Source organism: Rhopalosiphum padi, chromosome 2 (genome assembly GCF_020882245.1).
Source record: "Rhopalosiphum padi isolate XX-2018 chromosome 2, ASM2088224v1, whole genome shotgun sequence".
NCBI classification, from domain to species: domain Eukaryota; kingdom Metazoa; phylum Arthropoda; class Insecta; order Hemiptera; family Aphididae; genus Rhopalosiphum; species Rhopalosiphum padi.
This window is the reverse complement of record NC_083598.1, coordinates 66,903,493-66,924,787: the sequence shown is the minus strand read 5'-3', so window position 1 is coordinate 66,924,787 and position 21,295 is coordinate 66,903,493. Positions and strand designations below refer to the sequence as shown.

The 21,295-nt window shown below is 27.6% G+C and overlaps 2 protein-coding genes across 3 annotated transcripts; one reads left to right on the top strand and one right to left on the bottom strand.

The window, feature by feature from the left end:
- The first annotated feature begins 9,374 nt into the window (after window positions 1-9,374).
- Window positions 9,375-13,317, top strand: LOC132920865 (transmembrane protein 179). 2 transcript variants are annotated; one of them, XM_060983586.1, is made up of 6 exons: window positions 9,375-9,481; window positions 10,075-10,201; window positions 10,273-10,449; window positions 10,660-10,788; window positions 11,894-11,978; window positions 12,767-13,317. In XM_060983586.1, exons 1-6 carry the CDS (start codon window positions 9,427-9,429, stop codon window positions 13,019-13,021), a joined length of 828 nt encoding a protein of 275 aa, XP_060839569.1. In that variant the 5' UTR covers window positions 9,375-9,426; the 3' UTR covers window positions 13,022-13,317. The 2 variants fall into 2 exon arrangements, with proteins under 2 accessions (XP_060839569.1, XP_060839570.1); XM_060983587.1 differs by lacking the exon at window positions 9,375-9,481 and adding an exon at window positions 9,809-9,993.
- Window positions 13,318-14,159: 842 nt separating this feature from the next.
- Window positions 14,160-20,835, bottom strand: LOC132920864 (small ribosomal subunit protein mS39). Its single transcript, XM_060983585.1, has 13 exons — window positions 20,550-20,835; window positions 20,345-20,483; window positions 20,050-20,247; window positions 19,614-19,743; window positions 19,394-19,535; window positions 19,184-19,280; window positions 18,951-19,085; window positions 17,540-17,741; window positions 17,258-17,477; window positions 16,660-16,768; window positions 15,959-16,197; window positions 15,151-15,337; window positions 14,160-14,542 (listed from the first exon to the last, which is right to left on the bottom strand). The coding sequence occupies exons 1-13, from the start codon at window positions 20,564-20,566 to the stop codon at window positions 14,372-14,374; spliced, it is 1,986 nt and encodes a 661-aa protein (XP_060839568.1). The 5' UTR covers window positions 20,567-20,835; the 3' UTR covers window positions 14,160-14,371.
- Window positions 20,836-21,295: the final 460 nt, after the last annotated feature.

Below are 21,295 nucleotides of genomic sequence, written 5' to 3'. Positions count from 1 at the left end.
ATTGTTACCATATTCTATGGATGTTACCATTCTGCATACGAAATAAAACCCATGAATGAATCCGGCCCTATGATTGGTCTATACATTTAGTGCGAAAATTTAAATTATTATGAACTTTTATTAACTATAATCAGAAAAAATATGATATAAGTACTCGTAATATGATAATAGGTACACAAATTGAATATACTTGTAAATAATTACATTTAAAATGACCGGTTTCACCATCTAGAGTTAAAATGCGAGTAACCGATAACTCGGAGTTAGCGATAAAAACGTATTTTACGACTTCGTTTTAGATAGTAACTTCAAGTTAATGAAAATCTTTACAATCCAGATTGTCATTCCCAATATTTTTGAGTGTTAAGAGCTAACTCATAGTTACAATTACGGTTTACCATAAACAACCATTAGCAAGTGTTGTATATTTAAAATGTGTTTTCATTTTTTTTTGCCTTTAATCTGTGCATTGATCAAATTATCAAAATTGAAAAGTGTGTTCGTTTTTGTTTAAACTTATTCCATTTATTATGAAGAGTTTTTGAAGCTTTAATACAAAATAATGTACCGTAGAATATTATTTGATGATGACAACAAAAGTCGAAAGTGATGACGAAGTTAGTGGGATGCAACAGTAACCAAACATTTTTTACGAGAGGGTCAACTATCTTGAATTGTACGATGACCATGATTTTTTAAATCGATTTCGTCTTTCAAAAGCAACTTTTAATACAACCTTGAGATTAATAGAAAATTAAATATCTCCTCCTTCTATAAGGCGAGTAGACTTTAATTACAGATAAGAATATTTTGTTTTCTTCCACCTACGACCTACCTAATATTTAATTGTATGTTTCATGAACACCTTAACACAGCAATATTACCACCAAGTAAATGACATATTATGCTGAAGTACCTCGCTACAGGTTAATTTTTGTTGTGTGTTGCTGCGACTTCGCTGGAGTCAGTGAATCCTCAGCCTGTCGGTACGTTCACCAAGTTTACAGAGCCATAGCGAGGCAAAGGCCAAATTTCGTTTCATTCTCAACTATAATGATATATTGATGAATACAGGGTAGTCAATGGATTTTACAGCCGCAGTAGATTTCCTAGATTGGTAGGTGCTGTAGACTGCACCCATATAAAAATTCAGTCACCAGATAGGCATAACATTTAAATACTATTGCCATCTGCTATGTTCTGTTTTATACTTGTATTCAACCATGGTTTGTCGTAAATTTTATAGGTGGAGATAATGCAGTATTATTATTTAACCCGACTCCCGAGTAACAATTCAAGTTCAGAGAACGAATGTTCAAATGATATCTACTTTGAGTGTCAGATATACAGTGCTATATGGGTTTACAGACAATTTTAACTTGGACGACACCGTGCACTGTGCAGTATATATTCTCTGGTAAAATAAGACATCATGCATGGTTGGCGGGTGCTCTTATTTGCCGTGTTTAATCGATCCAGCGGTCAGTTCAGAAGCCGTACATGGGTTAAATTTAATAACCTGTACTATAGTGCCCCCCCCCCCCCGTTTTATGCACACCCGGTGTGGCGGCATACACAGATATTTCTAATGTGATGTGTAACATTTAAAAATGATATATATATATACAATATACATAAATATATTTTTTAAATTGTATTCGTTTTTACATATATATGTTTAGTAAAAAAATATTAAGAGATAAATAGTGAGGGGTTGAACACCCCCTCCCGAGGTCGAAGCATTCGAACCTCACCTTCTGTATAATAGTCGTCGCATCACATAATGTTGCAAAGGTGACCAGAGGTCTTCGCGACATCTTACACCAATTACGCCATCTTGTATCCTCCCCCTCTTCGTTTATTGTGTCGTTCTGTCCGATATTTTTTTCATTTTTTCTAACATTTTTAGCTACTTCAACAACTGTTTTCTCATTACATAATATGGTTTTTGCCTACAACGGCTACAACTTATCAATTATTGTCTATTTGCTTTATTTTTTTATGCTAAATTTTGTGCCACGTTGAGCCACCAGATTTTTTTTCATTCATTTAATATTCTGAAATTTAAAAGGAATTTTTCTGAGTGAATCAGTATGTCACATTTTCAGATCTGCATAAATTTTAATACATATTTATATACAATATATACATAAAATACGATTCTGCAAATTTAATTTTTATATAGGTAGGTACAAACACAATATACGATCATGCATGATTTTAAATTCAACAAGTGTAATTATGAACAGTAAGACAATATTAGACACCATGGACCATTACCCATAACTAACAGTGTCTGGGTGTCGGTGGAACACAACGCATTTACGTCGGAGAGCGGACATCTGCATGTTTATTACGAATCGTTGATTGGCAGGTAACTTACTATAAAATAAAATAACATAAACCAATATAACAATTACATAATTGTATTTGCATCACTTACATTGTACGCATAGCTTTACATTTATTACTTAGTGAATATTAATTGACCAAAAATGTGCATGCTTGTGGGTACGGTATGATAGCACTGCATTAAATATTAATTAAATATTACATTAATTGTAATGTAATTACAGTGAGTGTGAGCTGTGGGCAGTCCTCAGTAGTGTTTGAATTAACCTGATCAATAATATATATATATTATATTATAAAAATATAGGACATAGCCTCATAATGTGACGTATTAAAAATAGGATTTTGTTGCAATGTTGCTAACGTTGCCGTACAACAATATGGAAATAGATTAACAAATAAATAAAATAAGAATTAAGAATAATTCAAGAACCTTAGCATTTATGGCTCAACAAAATTAATAACAAATAATAACAATAATAAAATGTAGAAAATTGGTAACCACAGGTTCACACAGTATTCTTCGACATTCATAGAAAGAAGTTGTTGCCTAAAATCTATGAAAAAACCATAAATATAAATTTTACTAGTAAATAAAGTGGTCTGATACGCTACGTAATACTAGGGTTGCCGGTCATATACTCATGTCTGACGTCTGTATCCGGTCGCTGCTGATGTCGAACATCTACACCGTACCAGGAAATAGCTGTTCCATTTCAACATTAGTGACATTTTTTTCATGCAACTCACCTTGTACCATCTCCAACACAAATATATCACCATAACCTTTATAGATATTGCCCACCGCCTGCGCCTGTATGGCTGTACAGCTGTACCGCTAACCATCAATAACCACAGTCGTCCAAAACGCGTTTTTAAAGACGCTGATCTGGATGAGCATCTCGCGCGTGGCACGTTTACAGTCGTGTTCGGAGAACGTGCGTGATTACTTGCAGGACGACACCAAGTAGCCCGATTTAGCCCTTTTCATTATTTTTTTAAGGCCTGTCCCGGTGTTGCATAGTTGCATGTCTTTAGTACGTAGGTATTAATATTATATTATGATATACCAATGACTTACTATATTATATAGTATATTCTAGAATAGTCAGTAGAGTTAAGATTATAGAAAACCTGGCCCGTTTATACTCGGCCACCGGTCGGTCAATTTGGCTACTTTAAAATCTAGGGTTAGGCAAATCCATACTCCCCCCCTAAAATAAATAACGCTCCTGAATTAAGTAGCTAGATATTATATTTATTTAAATATGACTTTCGTATGTTTCTAAGTTGCTTAAAAATGTAGCGTTCTACGACTATGAGTATTAGGCAAGTGATAACCCGCTATGAGTAGAGCCACTATTCCAGCGGCCCTATGCCCCTATCGTACCAAAAATTTGACCAGTCCATAAAAAATCAAGGATGGGGCAATTTCCCGCGCCTGCCACCCTCAAATGACGCCACTGTAAATTGTGTATTCTCTTTTATGCCGTCAACACCTGACATAATGACATTTGACAACTAGCTATTGTGTATACCGTTGCTTATCATCAATAAAAATACATCGTACAAATAGTGAAATTCGCGATGTTGTTCTTTTATTCTGACCGGCTCAACGCGGACTCATCGAGCACCTATACCGCCGTAGCCGTATCAAGAGTCAAGACCACCGTAACTATAGTCTATAAGTATATTATGTGTTATTATTATTATTTTATCATCGTCGTGCGTGATTAGTAGAGACTACATCATTATAGTAGGTACATAAATAGTATGAACTGAGAGTATAATAATATTAATATAACATAACAAATATACGTAGCACTCGTAGAAGAGATTTGTCACTGACACTATGTTAGTTCTATTTCAATTTATTGTAGACTTTTTGTCTTATAACATTAAACTAAAAACATTTTATTTTGATACAATATGAAAGTGTATAATATGAATTTTTTTAGGTATTTAGGTCATTGATATCATCTTGGCAATTCCTCATCTCTATCTCTCTATTAGTTCCCTTTTTTTATGTTGCTCCCTATGGTATATCTGATTGAATCTTTTACATATGGGTTTTCACAAAATATTCCCAGTTTTCTCTTACCGGTAGTTTTTCCCACGACAGTTTTAACTATTGAACCTATATTTTGCTGTCACTTCTTTTTAATCTCTCATACAACACGTGGTTTTTGAAAATATTTCAACGATTTTTTTATGTTGTTAATTTTGTAAAAATACTTACTCGACAATAAGAAAAAAATTAATATTTTTTTGTGTAAAAAATCGAGGATACGAGATTAGAAAATGGATGAAAGATATATATGGTAGGTACTGGGTATAGTATAGGCCAACGGGCACGTTCAACTTGCAACGTACTCGCGATGTCGCGCCCGTGTCGGCGATAGTATAGATGATGACTGCAAGTCTGCATCAATGGACGGCGTAGACCGGAACAGCATAGGAATAGCGTAATTTGATGCTTTGAATTGGCAGCTACCGGTGCCGCGACCATGTCCCTAGTAATGCATTAAAGCAAAAAAGAGTCTTATACTAGTTATACTCTTCGACGATATCGCATATGGATGTCGGTAGCGCCTGTATCCGGTAGAGATTTCTCGGACCCGGTGCCGCTAATGTCCGTTGTTCTTAGATTTGTATATCGTCACTCGGCTTCCACTAAAGCGTCCGCTTATTGCTGCTGAAGCAGGTACTGAGTTACCGCGTAACACACACCACTACACCAGTACTGCTCGTATCCTTCCGATCCGCATGTTACATCATCGTCATCCTGTCTGGTGTATTAGGTTAAAGGGAATTATGCCTGCGGACGCTAATCGCATCGGTCATAAACTTATAAAGTCATAACACATGTACAACAAAGCCCATTTTACGAGTTTCGAGACAGCCGAAAATCGTCGGCGGGTGGATTCGGGTTGCGTGGATGTTACATCCGGATCTGGCTTACGCTTACCGATTAAATCAACAATCGCATCTCCCATATCCAATCACTTGGCGGGTGCCTTGTTCACGACGCTGTAAACTTTCATGCGCGGACACTTCTTAGTCGCCTTATCCGCTGATCACCTCGCCTGTTCCTTGATCGACAGCATTGTCGACAGGCGTTGTTTCTATCTCCGTATACCGCGCTTCTTCTGTACAACGTTTTTGTTCTTGGAAATTAGCTTCGTGGGAAATAATATTTCATATCATGATTCCAAGTACTTGCTCTAAGTTATTTATAACTGGTAAAAATATTATCTATGATCATTCTGGCCCAACAATGTAAAATGAAATAATTATTTAGTGTAAAAATAATGTATATAAACAAATCACAATTCGTGGAGTACTGGCGTATAAACTGGGCTGCAGAAAGTCTTAGCCTAAATAATAATTAACAGTACTGTAGTCTGTAATGATATATGTAAAATATCATTATTAATTATATTTAATTGTACATACTAAAATATTTGACATTTAGCAATTTAAATTAACAAATTATGTATAATTTAGTATAAAATTATTCGGCATTATAATCTAGTTAGTATTAACATTTAGAATTAAGAAGACTAATTAAAAAAATATCGATACATAGTTTAATATCGAATTATAAGAATTGTTATAGACTCGATATATTCTGTAAAAGCACAAAAAACTCTCAATCAGGAGCTCAGTCTCACACCTAGATTATACTCTGTTACTGTACGTCATGTTCTTAGTTAACACTTCTTTTAATCAATTAAAAATATTATTCATAGTACAATTACTACAATTCAATAAGATTACTTCAAACCGCAAGTTCTGTAAGAGGCAAGGTAATATATCTATCTTCAATGCGCGGCCCCCTATTCGGCCAAACTATACCTTTCCCTTTTCGGCCAGCACAGTTTTAACAAATTATGAGTTATGATTGTATCCAAAACTATGATTTAAAAAAAAAAAATTATTACCTACCTATTTTTTATGAAAAAATAATAAAATAATATAAAATAACAAAATGTTACAATAAAATGTTATAATATAATACATTATTCGAATACAAATTAATATAGTATTATAATACCTATACAAAAATAATTATAATAATAAAATAAAATAATCGGCAATACAATAAAATGTTATAATATAATACATTAGTCGAATACAAATATAATAATAATAAAATATGCATTCAAAAGTTTTATTTTTTATAATTATATGATATTTGTTTGACAAATTTGTAATGACATATTTTATTATTTTTATAGTCTTCAATGTAAGCTTCATTTCGTTGATTTTAGGTTAATACCTATATAGTTAATAGTTATATCAATTAATAAAGAATTATAATTAATACCTTATTAATTTTTAGTCGAATAATGTATTATATTATAACATTTTATTGTAACATTTTGTTATTTTATATTATTTATGTTATCATAAAGTATTACTCATATATAACTCATAAGTTGTTAAAAGAAAACTGTGCTGGCCGAAAAGGGAAGGGTACATTTTGGCCGAAAACGGTGACGCTCATCTTCAATATATACATCACGCACCGTCCTAAATAATAAACATAACACTATAACAGGAAAAACTCTTTTACTTACTCCCACATTATGCTTTCATATTAATAAGTAATTTATATAGTAAATTAGTAATGAATTGACACTACCAATTTAAATACAACACGTCAATTTTTATGCAAATATTAAATTAGAACCTTTTAAATGTTACTCATTAACCTAACCCGGGGGGAGGGGGGATGTGCAACAACTTTTTAAAAATAAAATTGCTGAAAAAGTTAAGTAAATAAACAATAATCAATATTAAAATATTTCTACTTTTAAAAATTTCGAGGGGGGGATATAAAATAATAATCTGGATTATTTCATGTTTTTTTGAGCGCAAACCGTTTCGGCAACCCGTCTTACGATGCGTGTAAAGTTTTAGAGTCGAAAATAAATCCTTCACCGCGAAAACTTGCATACGAGTTTTTTTCAAAAAAGTGGTTTTTACTGTACTTAGGTGTTTAATATTTGGAATTTCGAAATTTTTTTGATATAGAAAGACAGTCCGACGGTCCCTGATGCACGCTACGACTCATCGCGAGCGCGGTTCCATCTTAAAATCGCGTATATTTAGTTTTTTAGGTGAAAAACGGCAAAAATCGACCAGGGGCTATGAGCGGCTGTACTATAAAATAAAAATCTGATTTAGAGAAGTTTGAACTTTTCAAATGAATAGATACTAAATCGGTTAAATAAATATAGGTACCTACCTATTCAAAATACTAAAATTTAACTATATACCAATTAGCTATTGGCAATAACTATAGGTACTTTAGTACTTATATAAACTAAACACCAATTCTCAAAATTGTTGATAGCTAATACATTATTGAATAAATGTTTTGTTTGAATAATGTTTGAAATATAATCTTAATCAGTTCTTGTCTAATATGCTACTTATACCACTACTGCGTTGGTGTATTATGCTACTTATCGTAAAATGATACCTACCAATAATAATAATAATAATAATAATAATAATTTATTAATTTATTGTTGTAAAGTACTTTATAATATTTCTATACGCCATTATATATTATTACAATATATTTTATATTATTTTTACATCATCCCAGAAAACTTCTAATAAGTCGTGTTACGTATGAATGGACCGCCCTACCATTCTTCTTTAAATTGTAGGTCTACAAATATGTTACTCCTCGGGGTTTAATTCCGTCTTTAGTTTTGACATGTCTCCATATTATAAACTCGATCGTTTGTGTTTATGCGCCCGTTGTAGGATCAACAAAAAACTAGGAATGATTGACGGTTTCATGATAATAAATTATATCCTTTAAGAATTAAGGTACTATATGCTCGCCATTGATCTGAATAAATAATTGATCCTAGTTCTATAATTTCATTTTGTATTATTGGTAATAAAGTTGCCTTATCTATTTTTTCAACTTCAAAAAATCGGGGCTAGATAAATTGAGTCTGAAATAAGTTTGGTACATTTTGAAAGCGGTAAATTGAGTCCTGGGAAAAAATTGGTAGTACGTAAATATTTTGTCTTATGTTATGCTATATATATGGGGAATTGTAAACTCCTACAAATGCAGTGTGATCTCCTACAAAAGATAGTGTTAACTCCTACAAATAATAGTATTAACTCCTACAAAAAATTGATACCGCTCGTATTGCTGTAAAAAATATCAGTCTTGCAATATATTAACACATAAAATAAAAATTGTTTAAAAAATATAATAATAGTGTTAATAAAACAATAGTCATAATCATTTACATTTAAAACAAACATTTTTTGAAAAATATAATAAAAAATTCAATAAAATAAAAAAATAATTTTATAATTAATAATAATTTTTCCAAGATACATGCATTCAATAAATGTCCACAAATCACAAATAAAAATTTTATAGTGCATATTTTTGCATATTCTGAAGTTAGTGCATGTTTGCAAGCATATTTTTAAATTTTAAATGCACCATATAAATCGTTTTTCCCCGGGACTCAAAACCTACTACCTGTTTTTTCATGGGACTCAATTTACCGAATTAGGGTCATTTGGGACTCAATTTACCAATCCCGAAAAAATCTTCGTTCTACAGACTACAACCCCATTAACATTTTTACAACACATGCCAAAAATACACGGACTTCGAATGCGAGTACCATAATTTTTTTGAGTTGAATGATGATCATCAATAACGTCAGCATCACTTGATACATTTTCATCTACATTTATCGTAATGAATCAAATGTACTTCCACAATAAAATGAAATAAAATAAAAATAACTACGGTAGTGTACCGTTGGTAAGTAGCATACTACACGTATACAGTTTTTTGGTAGATAACATTTTACGGTAGGTAGAATATTAGACGAGTACCTCTTAATCTTAAAACCAGGGAAACCACCCAATAGCCAGTATAGCCCAATAAGTGTTTTGCTTCTCTTTGCAAAACTTTGTAAAAACAAACATGAAAATAAAATAAAAATAAGTTATTATGTATTTAGGTGAAATTTGAAACCAATCTAAAGCCATCCGCGAAGATTGAAGAACTACGATATGATCAAAATGAGTGATTTTGTCAAACTACAAACGAATTATGTACAAGTTCATGGTATAAAACACTTATAATTTTATAATATCAATAAATTACATTCGAAATAGTTGTACACGTATTACGTATAACTGTATAAGTCATTATAACGTTCGAAGTTGTATAACCATTAACCACAGAATAGATTAAATAGTAGTACGTTGAACTGTAGATGTAGAAGTTGTGTAATTATAACTATTATCTATTAAGTTGGATTCACCTTAATCTCGGAGTAGGAACTTTTCCCAAAAGTATCTGGAAGAAAAAAGAATTATGAAATTTAAAAACCTTATCACTGATAAAATGTAAAATAATTATGCCACAGAATATACAAAGAAATAATAGATAATAAAAATAGGAATTAAGAATACCTAATTGAAAAGTAATATTATATTATTATTATCTATTAGCATTATTGTTCTGAGCTATTGCCTATGAGTAAATAGTAAATAAGTAGTTTTTACAATTTTAACTTAATTCTTAAATATTCTTTGTTAAGTGTTAACTTTTCATTTGTTGAAAAAACAAGAAATGTAATTTGAATTTAATGATGAACCTTATTTTTAACCTTCTCATTATTTAATTACAACTTACTCATGTTTGTTATTGTTTAGGTAATAACCGTTCACCAATGGCACTCACAAATAAGTTATTATTAAGTCAAGTTGCTGGCTATACAATAGCAGCAATTCTTTCACTATGCATCATTATACCAATGAGTCTTCATCAAGATGAATTTAAGTAATACATTCAAAGGCTATTTAATTATTTATTATTTTATCATATAACATTACAAATTGTTAATATTACAGAGGACATTGTCTTTTGTTTTCTTCTGGTCAATGGCTTGAGAAGAATGGTCAGTTTTTAGTAAATTGGGCCTCTCAAGCTTATTGCAACTATTCAATTTTTGTCGGAGTTTTGCTATTAGTGATATCATCAATACAGACCTATAGGATGTCAATTTTTGCTTATAAGGGAACTGACAGGTTTGTAATTCATACATCTTTCTATATATTGATTTTTTAATTTTTCAATACAATAATAAAACTTATATTTTTAAATTAAAATTACCATAAAAATTATTTTAGTATATTTGTTTTTTTAAACCTTGAAATTAAATATGAATTACAATTTAGCATAATACATAATTAATAATTTAAATAATACCAAAATATATTTTCTTATGTATTTTTCAGTTCATTTTTATTGACATTTATTGATGCCATTACATGTGTACTTATGTGTATTTTTACAATCAATGCCGCTCTGATGATAACATTTGGATTTATGACATGGTGTAATGACATGATTGAAAGATTTCCATCGTAAGTTATTTTTATTTTTATCATTACTATATAAACCTGTGATATTTACAAATTACAATGTTCACAAGTTTTAATTGTTGTAGACAATCTTCCTCACAGTGGCTGGAAAAATATTATAAGAAATAAGTTTAATGTATATATTACATAGTTTGGTGTTTATAACATTTATTTTATACTATTGAAATCATGGTTTTAGATACTATATTTTATCATACCTTATTAATTAATCAGTACAATCTTATTTACAATCAGTTTGTATCTCTTTTTGGGCATAATTCAAGGAAATGCATAGTTTATTTGTATGTTCATAAAGGAGGACATCTACAGTCAATATTATTCAATATTTTAATAAATTATTTGCACTAATCTATTCATTGTAATATTAAATTATTTGTTGATGGTTTACATTAATTCTATGTTTAAAATGTATTCCAGACCATACTAAGTTGTAAAAATCACTAAATTTATTAGTACTCTGATGTAATGCAGTCAGATTTAATTTTGTCATTTACAAATTTAAAAACAATGTCATTCAATTAAATAATCTTAGAACTAAAATATGTCTTGGTATATTAGAGCTGATAGTTTGTTAAAGTTGGATTTGTGTATTTTGAATTGATATATAAAACACTATCCTTTTTAGAGACCCACATTCATAATATTGTAAAGAATACTCTGTAAATATTTGGATTTGTCAAATGATATGTCAGACTATCAATCTGTTTTATATGTTTTTTAGAAAACCAATACTTTAGAGTCGTTGGAAAGTTGCTGGTAGTACATTTTTGAATGACATAGTTTCTGGATTAATTGATGCATCAATGTTACTAGAGTTGAAATAGTTGAATTTTGAATTCTAGTAGCAGGGATAACTGCTTTGGAGCCATACTAAATATTTATGATAAAACTAATTATTTGTAGGTCATTTTTTAAGGAAAATACATATCTAGAAAATTATGATATTTTTTGTGAAATCAAATTTTTATGAAAAGGTAGTCTATTAATTAATTTTCAGCTTATTAAGCAATGTGTTGATTATATTTTTATACCTAATAAATTGTATATTATATAAAAGTTATAATATTAATAACATATTAATTTAAAGGTGTGAAATGGCTGCTGGAAATCCTATTGATATTCAAGATGGAATTGATACATCTGGTTTTTACTTCCAACTTGGAGTAGCTCAGGTACTTTTATACAATTTTTTTGGAACTTATTATAAATGTATTAATTAATTAAGTAAATAACAATAATGTGCAAATAAAAACAAATAATACTATCGTCGTCTATAGACCCGTACTATGTTGAGGCTTGATTAACTTGAGGTATGATATGCAATGCTGAATTAGTTTGAATGATACATAAATACAATGATGTTTGATTTAAACTATCAACTGGATCAAAAAAATTGAATAGAGAATAATAAATATTTTATAACAATTTTTCTGAGTAAGTACATAAAATATATAATATATTATGCTCTAACGCTCGCAGAAAATAATATAAGCCAAATTAAAAATCATTGTCAAATTGAAACCATTTACTATTGATATAGGTGTGAGCTTAGAAGAGATAATGTGGGCAGCTTGTCCATGAGGTCTACCTATTTATCTTGAATTATGGCTGATAATAAAGTATCTTCAAAAATTAATAATTTACCACGGGTTATGTTACAAATATTCTATCCCTCTGAACTCAGCAAGGTTTGCACATGCATAAATATTAATGCAAATTAAATAACATTAAACTTAAATAATATTTAGGTAAAAGCCTTTTATATATTATGAACTTCTTTCTCGGGAAACTTCTGGTTTCTCTATTGAGGAATTAAGAAATATAAATATTATAATTGTTTAAGGGTAAATCTGTATGTATTTTACATTGACAAATTGATTCATTTTTTTTCTTTGTTAGCGTAGCGTGTAAACTTTTTTAGAAGTATATTTTTAATATCTACAAAATTATATTTTCATAGTTTGGTATATGGGCATCATGGTCTTGCTGGGTTGGCTTGACAGTTTGCACCATGTGTAAACTTTGTTATTATCATCAAATGAGTAATATGAAAGCTTCAATGTTACGAGAAAGACAGAAACTTATTGATGAAGGTATGGCTGCACCCACACGAGTGACTCCATATACTACTCAAACAGATACTTCAGATGAAAGTAATAATTCTAAAATTGAATCACAACCATCAAAATCTATTGATGTTAAAAATATTCAGTAGTTTATATGTATATAATAATATGTATATATTTTTATTATTCCATTTGATTAAAAGTTTTATAAAATATATAGATAATACATTTGTACATAACATATTTTGTTTTTATGTGAATCAATTTAAATTAAGATTATTATTATTATTGTTATTATTATTCTTTTATTTTTTTACCTATAATCACTTATACAAGTTGTTTTGTTTGAATTTAAACCTTCATCCATTATAGATATTTATGATTAATACTCATAGCCAATAAAAATATTTTGTTTTATTAAAAAATAAAATATTTAACTCTTTTATGATTTTTTACATTTTAATATTTTATTATATAACAGATATCTTACTTGAATTTGTAATGTGTGTATTTTAGCGGTCCACGGACTGGCAACCATGTACATAGTCTTGAAATATATGTAAGTGTTTATTTTTATTAAATTTTAATGATTATTCTAAATGTTTTAATAAATGAAAATAATACTTTCAAGTCAAAAAATAAGATTTTTGATAACGATTGGTATAAAGCGATCATTCAAACTTTGGTAAATCATGCTTGAAAAAGACCTATCTTGGGCAGGAAAACACAAAAATATAGGAAAATATACATTTTTTTTTTACTCTTTTAGTCGAACTACACGCATTATTATTCCTATGGTTTGCACAGTATCATGTGATGATTCTACTTTTCTATAGCGCCCGGTTGACGTACACCCTACACTCAAACTTTGTGTCAACCAGTGCAAATGGTTTCCTAAAAAATGGTATCACATTGTTAATCATCTTAAATACTTGTAAGCCTACAATAAATTGCTGCTGACTGGGCATTATGATTATAAATTATAATATACGAATGAGTATTGGCCTGTTTTTTCCAAATTATGAACTGTGGTTCTTTATTTTTATTCTATTGTTTATAAGCTATAGTGTTTCAACTTAAATTTTATCTCCCTTTAATTAAGTGCTAGAGTATATTAAGCCTATATGGCTATATCACAGTATATTATATGGGTTATCAGAACATGTATGTATGTATATAAAATTAATTTATTATAAATGTTCTATATATAAATCCAATTCTATGTATAAACATAAGTTTTGGTTTTTATATTAATGTTTACATAACTATTGTAATATTAATGCATAATGAAAAAAAGAACTTTCTTTTATTGTTTAAAACAAACAGAAAAACATATGTTTATATGTATTTTTTATATCATACAATTATTGTTAAAATAAAGGATCTAACACACGATACTATTTTTTTGTCAAAAAGTATATTCAATCAAACAATCAAATAATATGGTAAAAAAAAAAACATATGTAATATATTACTAAAATTTTAAAATAAAAATGAACTTAACCGCTAACAAATTCAATTTTATTTTCAATTTCAACATAATGTTCAGTTCCAACCAATTTTGACAAATGTGCACGCTGCATTGGTGATAAAGTCATTTTTGTCATTATTTTTGAAATAAAATCATCTAATTCAAGATAGTTTACTTCCAAAGAGTATTCAATGCATTTCTAAAGTAAACACAAAATAATAATTATTAATTAAAAATATTATGAATTTAAATAATAATTATTATAATCAAGATTGAATGATTAGTCAATTAGTTGCTCAGCTCTAATTTAACCAATTTATTTTCAATTTTGAATTATATTTGACAATTACATTTTTCTGATGTAATTATTGTAAAATCTTTTTATTTTAACTCATGCCTAATTATAAAAAAAACTAAAATAATATGTTAAGAGGATGTTTTGTCACCTTTTCAGGCCCAAATTTAATAATGCTCCAATTTTAATCTATAATATAAAACATCCTTTAATGACTTTAGAAAAGAAAATATTTATTATCAAAATGAAAGAAAACCATATTTTCAAAGGAACAATGTAGTCTTTTTTTAAGTCTTGAAAATATTGAAATAATAATTTCTTATTAACAATATATTAAGCATTAAATTTGAAATAAATAATTATATGGAACTTTGGAATACAATTTATTATTGCAGATTTGCAGATTTTACAATAACCAGGTTTTAAAATAAATAGGTAATAACTATATTAGAATTATTCAATTATGTATATCTAAACTAACATCAATATCAAACTTATTTTTATTTACTTACTAATAATTCATTAAAACAATTATTTTCAATGCAATAATCTAAAAATGTAGTGATTGTATTGCTATCTGGAATTCCAATGATTTCATTTTGATGTTTATGCAGTTTTACAATAATTTCAGTAGCCTTGTTAATATTATCTCCAAACAAACAGATGTTTATCAAATTTCCCAACATATTACCTGTCCATCTAAAATAAATATGAAAATTACTATTAAAAAATGTATATGATTTTTTTTCTACTTTAACAAGAATTATTTTATAATAAATAAAATTATGTTATTATAAATATAATATTTTATATTGAATTTAGTAACTTGACTTATTTATTTTTTGCTCATAGGAAAAAATTATAAATTACTTGATAAACACGTATTTGTTTTATTTGTTTATGTTATGCATTTAATCAAAACTATTAAATAATTATTTAAAAAATACTAACTATGAAAAATTAAAGACAAGTTCTACAATCTTAAAAATAAAATTCATTAATTCAAAAAACAACTGTCCAGAATAATATTAAGATTGGATTTCCCTAGTGTAGTGATCTCTCACCTCTGACCCACAGTTTACATTATTTACACCACAAATACCCACATAAAATCACTCCCCTGGTCACAACTACTTTCTTAAAACATAACTTGACTCATCATAGAAGAGCAATCTGACATGTTAAGTATTTTAGACTATTTTAATATTATTTTTTTTATGTATATATTATAAAATATAACTAAAAACTCAAACAATTTCATAAAGTTCAATATTTCTAGAATTCATAGTTTTAGTATAAATTATAGTCTGTTATACTTACGACATTTTTATTTTACCAGTTTCTTTTCTTTCTTCGATAGCATCATAAATTGTACCTGATAATGTACCTAATTTTTGTTTAACAGATGATTCAAAACTTGGGAACAAATTTTGAGCCATACCATTAGTTAACTCTATTATAATGGGCTCTCTATCTGCTTGATCAAACATTAAAATATCTGACCAAATTTTTGGATACAATTCAACAGCTGCAGAAATATTTATTGATTTCACAATCAACTGCAACAAAAAATTAAATATTAAAAAAAAAAAAAACATTAAAATTTACCACACTATACTACATTTTATAAAGAGAAATCTTGGGCTTGCGATATAGCTACACACGATGAAAACCGCATTCTCATAAGCACCACTTTATTATTTCAACAACTGCTTAGAATGCATTTTATAAAAATATAAACTCAGTAAAACAATTTATTGTCGCAGCCAATCATCAAAAATAAAAGCTGAAAGACTGAAGGTGTAGTCTGATCAAATTGGATAAAAATTAGTTTCAGCCCAAGTTTTCACTTACATAATATGTAGTATATTACAATAAATAGCTTAAGAATATTTCATTTAATCAATTTTTTTAACAAAATTTTTTATTAATTTGTTTCGAAAATTAAAATTTGAGTTGAAAACCATAACTAATAATATAAATTATAATGCTTATGCAGTATGCTTATACTATAGTGTTACCTCTGTAATAGTTGGTTCAGGTATATATATGTGTGGGACCAAATCATCGTAGTATTTCATCAAAAATTCAACAGATTCATTTTGACATAAGATAGCAAAAAAATGACGACTAAAAATATATGTAGATTAGTAAATTATAGTTAAGTATTTTATATTAAACAGTTATTAGGGTTCGAATTTTAGGCAATATAAATAAAAAAAATAATTTAAAATGTAAAAGTATGCAAAAATAACCATTTTAACGATCATTCAATTTCTATCACTGAAGTTAAGACACATGTGGCAATCGACATGGGTTTTTTCTAGTTTATTATTTAAAACATATTATTGACAATGCATAGTTTTTGCAAACTTTTACTGCTTATTATTGTAAATACATATACAATTAAAGTCATGAATTGATAATTTAAAAAGAAAAAAATGCAAAAGGCATTTACAGGGAAAAAAACAAGAAAATACAATATTGTATACATTATATTTGTATAGATATTATGAAAAAAAATTTTTTTTTATTTTTTTTAATTATTTGCTTGCATTTCCCTTCTAATTACTAAAGACACAGGAATGGCATTTTTATGGAGAAAAAAAATATATTTACTAATAGACTGATTCTCTATACGAATCTCCAATTAAATTATAATTTTTTTCCTTTAGTAAAACAGAATGAACTCTAAGTGCAACATCAACGTTTTGTAAATGGTACCGACAATTTTCCATAGCAGTGGTAAAAAAATTTATATCAGCCAAGTCTTTGATAGTTAATGATTTATCTTCGATAGTATTTAAAATATCAACTAGAATAGTGCTTTTGTTTTTTCCTATAACAAAATGTTTATAATAAATTATCTAATTATATTAATATTTAACATTTTAAACATACTGTCTGCGCAAAATATCTGTAATAAATAATAGTATGATGCTAAACTTGGTTCAATACCAAATTGTTTGGCTTCAGCAATTGTTTTTAATGCATATTTTTTTGATTCAGCATTTGTTGCCATAGTAGATAAAACATTAAGAATTGAATTTAATGTAAATAAATTCATAGGTACACCTGAATCATTCATTTGTGTTAATATTTCCTGAAAAAAATATATTCAATTAAAAATGATATTCCATTAAACTAAAATACAAATATATACTAGTATTTTATACTAATTACTAGAACAAAATTAAAAGTTTAAAAAATAAAACACGTGAGCTATTGTATTAAAAGATACTTAAAGTTAAACTTTTTTTTTCAGTAATGTTAATCAAAATTTTATATGATGTATATATATGGATATAAATAGAGTTAAAAATTAATTTTATCTTTAAATAAATAAAATAATGATGCTCCCTATTTAAGCACCTCAGCTTAAAAAAAATGTTGATAGATGCGTAATATTATACCATTAGTTACATCTTAATCTTATAAATCAATATAACACAATGTAAATTATTTAATTTTAATGATATTACAAATAAATAAATTAATACAAATTTATATTTAAGAATATACTTACAAGACCTATTGAAAAAAAATGTTAATGATAATTAAGGATTATTAAGTTTACAAATGCAATGTTGTCACATAAGACTGCAATATTAGTTTTAATTAATTTTAGAAATACATTTGTAAACATATTTAATATATTAATGTACTAACATATTAATCACCTGATTAAAAACCTAGGTACAATAATATATGTTTAATAGAAGTTAAATTAAGTGTAGTTGTTTTAGCCATAATGTGACTAACAACAGGTTAAACGTATTTTTCTAAAAATAACCATATTGAGATAAAATCATAGTTTTTTACAATGAAAATACTACAAATACATTTCATTATGTAATAAACAACTTTAATGTTAAACATACTCAATGAGTAATTTATGCCCATAATGCTAGTATTTGTATAGATATCAGGATAAATAAATTCCTACCAAAAACATAGGAATGTCCACTTTGTCTTAATACATGATCTTAAAGTACAAAAAATGCAAAAATAAAAAAGTTTGCAAGTACCCATTTACAATCAATGATAAAACATATTCTTAGTTAATAACAAATAATTGCTATCAATAGTAAAAATTTGTTCCGTTTTTGAAATCAATTCCAAATTAAATTTATATTTCAAGGTTAATTGTATAATCTATAACTAATACTTCTAAAATTAATATTTTATAGTATTTTATTTCTTAAAAGGATATTTAAATTTTAAGTATAGTATAATTTACAAATGACCTAAATCCCTTAATAATAGTCAGTTTATAGGCAATTGTGAAAAAAAAATAGTAATATTAACTTACTTGTATATGAAGCCACTTATGGTCTGCTCCTTCTTTGACATAAACAGCTGTTTTTATAGCAGAATTATATGCATTGGTTGTTAAAATAAATCCTTTTTCATTAGCTTCTTTGTATAATTTGTATGCATCTTCAAACTAATAAAATACAAAACAATTAAAATGCTTTAACAATTATATGATTTTATTACTAAAAATCTAAAACTATAAAAGTAATAAGAAAAAATATTTTTTACTTGATTATATTTTGCCATCCCTTGTATAATTATTGAATAATGATGAGAATTAGGAGATTTAATAGTTGAAAAAAGAGTCATTGCAAATCCATTAGATCTAAAATTATTATTTTAAAATAAATAAGGTTATTAAGAATTATATAAGCTAGAACAAATAATAATTTACTTATTATTAATACTGTATACATTATGTAAATACTAAATACATACTTCCAAGTATTTCTAAATTCTTCTCGATCTTTATTAGCTTGTGTATACCAACGTTCTTCAATCCAGTCTTCTTCTAAATCATCTTGATTATTGTAAAAACATACTAACTCCAAAAGTGATTGCTGTGTATCAGGACTTATTTCTAACCAGCATTGAAATTAAAATCAAAATATTTTAGTACAAAATATAAGTATATTAGAATAATATTTAAAAAAAATACCTATTCCTTTTTTCGTTAACAGGTTATGAACAGTTATGGCGTCAGACACAATAGATTTTTCAATTATTATTTTTAATTCATTCTCATCCAACTCACAACTTTCATCATACACAACTTTGGGGCAAAATTTCTAAAGAAAATAACAATTAAATAATTCATTTTTCTTGTGTGATATAGTATTTTTTATAATATGAATCAGTGATAATCTTTGAATAATTTAAATATTAGTACATTTTGAAAAATACTGTATATCAAAATATCAAACAAGAGTTATTTTTAAAAATGCTAAAAATAATATGATAAATAATAGTAAACAGTTTACAAGTTGAATTAATGTAAAACATAAATGGTTCTTTAATAATTTAAAAACATTAGTTTATGTAAAAATGATTATTCATATTATAAAAATTTGAATATAATTTATTTACAATTGTACCTCAATAGGAGGAAATGCTACTTTATGGTTAAACAATTCAGGATGTTGATTACGAATCCAATGTGCCGCTTTTCTACCTGATTCTTGACTTAAAGCATAAGCTCTTTTTTGAAAATTTGAAACTGGAATTAAATATGGGTCATCATGGTATTTATAGTGAGCAGCAGTTGGATCTCGTTGTATAGTACTTGAAATTGCCTGATTAATTACAAATTTTTAATTTTTTAATTAAGTATTAATTTTTTTTTTTTTTTTAAGTAATTTAAAATATACATAAGCCAAAACAAATATTTACTTTTAGTATATCAGTTGAACTTCGATTTATATATTTAGGTATATCAATTTTAATTCCATTGCTTGAAGATTTTTCCAAAGTACTAGATGATAGTCGAAATAATTGAATAGTTTCGTTAGATTTTCTTAAGAATACAGTCCTAGCATAAGAGATAAATACCATATTATTATAAATATTATAACTTAAAACAAATAATGCAACATACCTGTAGTTATTTAACATTTTAAAAAACTATATTTTCAAAACTAGATACCTATTATAACACAACTAAATAATTTTCTTGACTATGCAGGCAGCCTTATACTGATTGTTTTTACACTAAAAACACATTTTTCATGCGTAGGTGGTATACTATATAATTTTTATTTCAATTAACTTTTAACTAGCAAATTGAAATGATTATGTGTAAAATTGTATTACTAAAGTAATAAAATATTTAACATACAATATTAGTAAATTATTACTTTATTGCAAATTGCAATCATTAATCCATTCACCCGGTTCCAGGAGCATGGGTGATAAACTGATAAATAAACGGGACAATATCTTTAGCCTATAGTACCACTATACATTTATTCCAATGGTCATTTGTCCCAAAAATTTTTTTGAATAAAAAACCATTGTAGCATATTTTAATGTTGTATGGAAAAAGTGATAGAAATATTTTTTGGAACAAATAATAAATATTGTAAGATACAGTGCTCGAATTGGAAAAAAAATTGAGGACGGACGCTGGTTTTAGTTCAGAAAACACCGTTCCATAGCAAATAAATTGTAAAATAACCCGTTGTAGACTTCGTTCCCTACACCCCCTGTTCATATAGTAAGGTGCTATAAAGCTAGTATTTCTCCTCGCTTAATTAAATTAAGGGGGACGTTGAAATCTATGAAAAAATGAAAGCGGACTCCGTCCGCCTGCCCCCCCCCCCCAATTCGAGCACTGGTAAGATA

Bases quoted from the DNA above. Each gene is read 5' to 3' on its own strand.
- LOC132920865 (XM_060983586.1), top strand. From the start codon at position 9,427: ATGATCAAAATGAGTGATTTTGTCAAACTACAAACGAATTATGTACAA. The intron at 10,789-11,893 runs GTAAGTTATTTT...ATTAATTTAAAG, and splicing joins ATGATTGAAAGATTTCCATC to GTGTGAAATGGCTGCTGGAA. The intron at 11,979-12,766 runs GTACTTTTATAC...ATATTTTCATAG, and splicing joins TCCAACTTGGAGTAGCTCAG to TTTGGTATATGGGCATCATG.
- LOC132920864 (XM_060983585.1), bottom strand. The intron at 19,536-19,613 runs GTATTTTTTTTA...AATGCTGGTTAG, and splicing joins GTTAACGAAAAAAGGAATAG to AAATAAGTCCTGATACACAG. The intron at 16,769-17,257 runs GTAAATATATTT...ATATATTTTTAG, and splicing joins TATAGAGAATCAGTCTATTA to TCGTCATTTTTTTGCTATCT.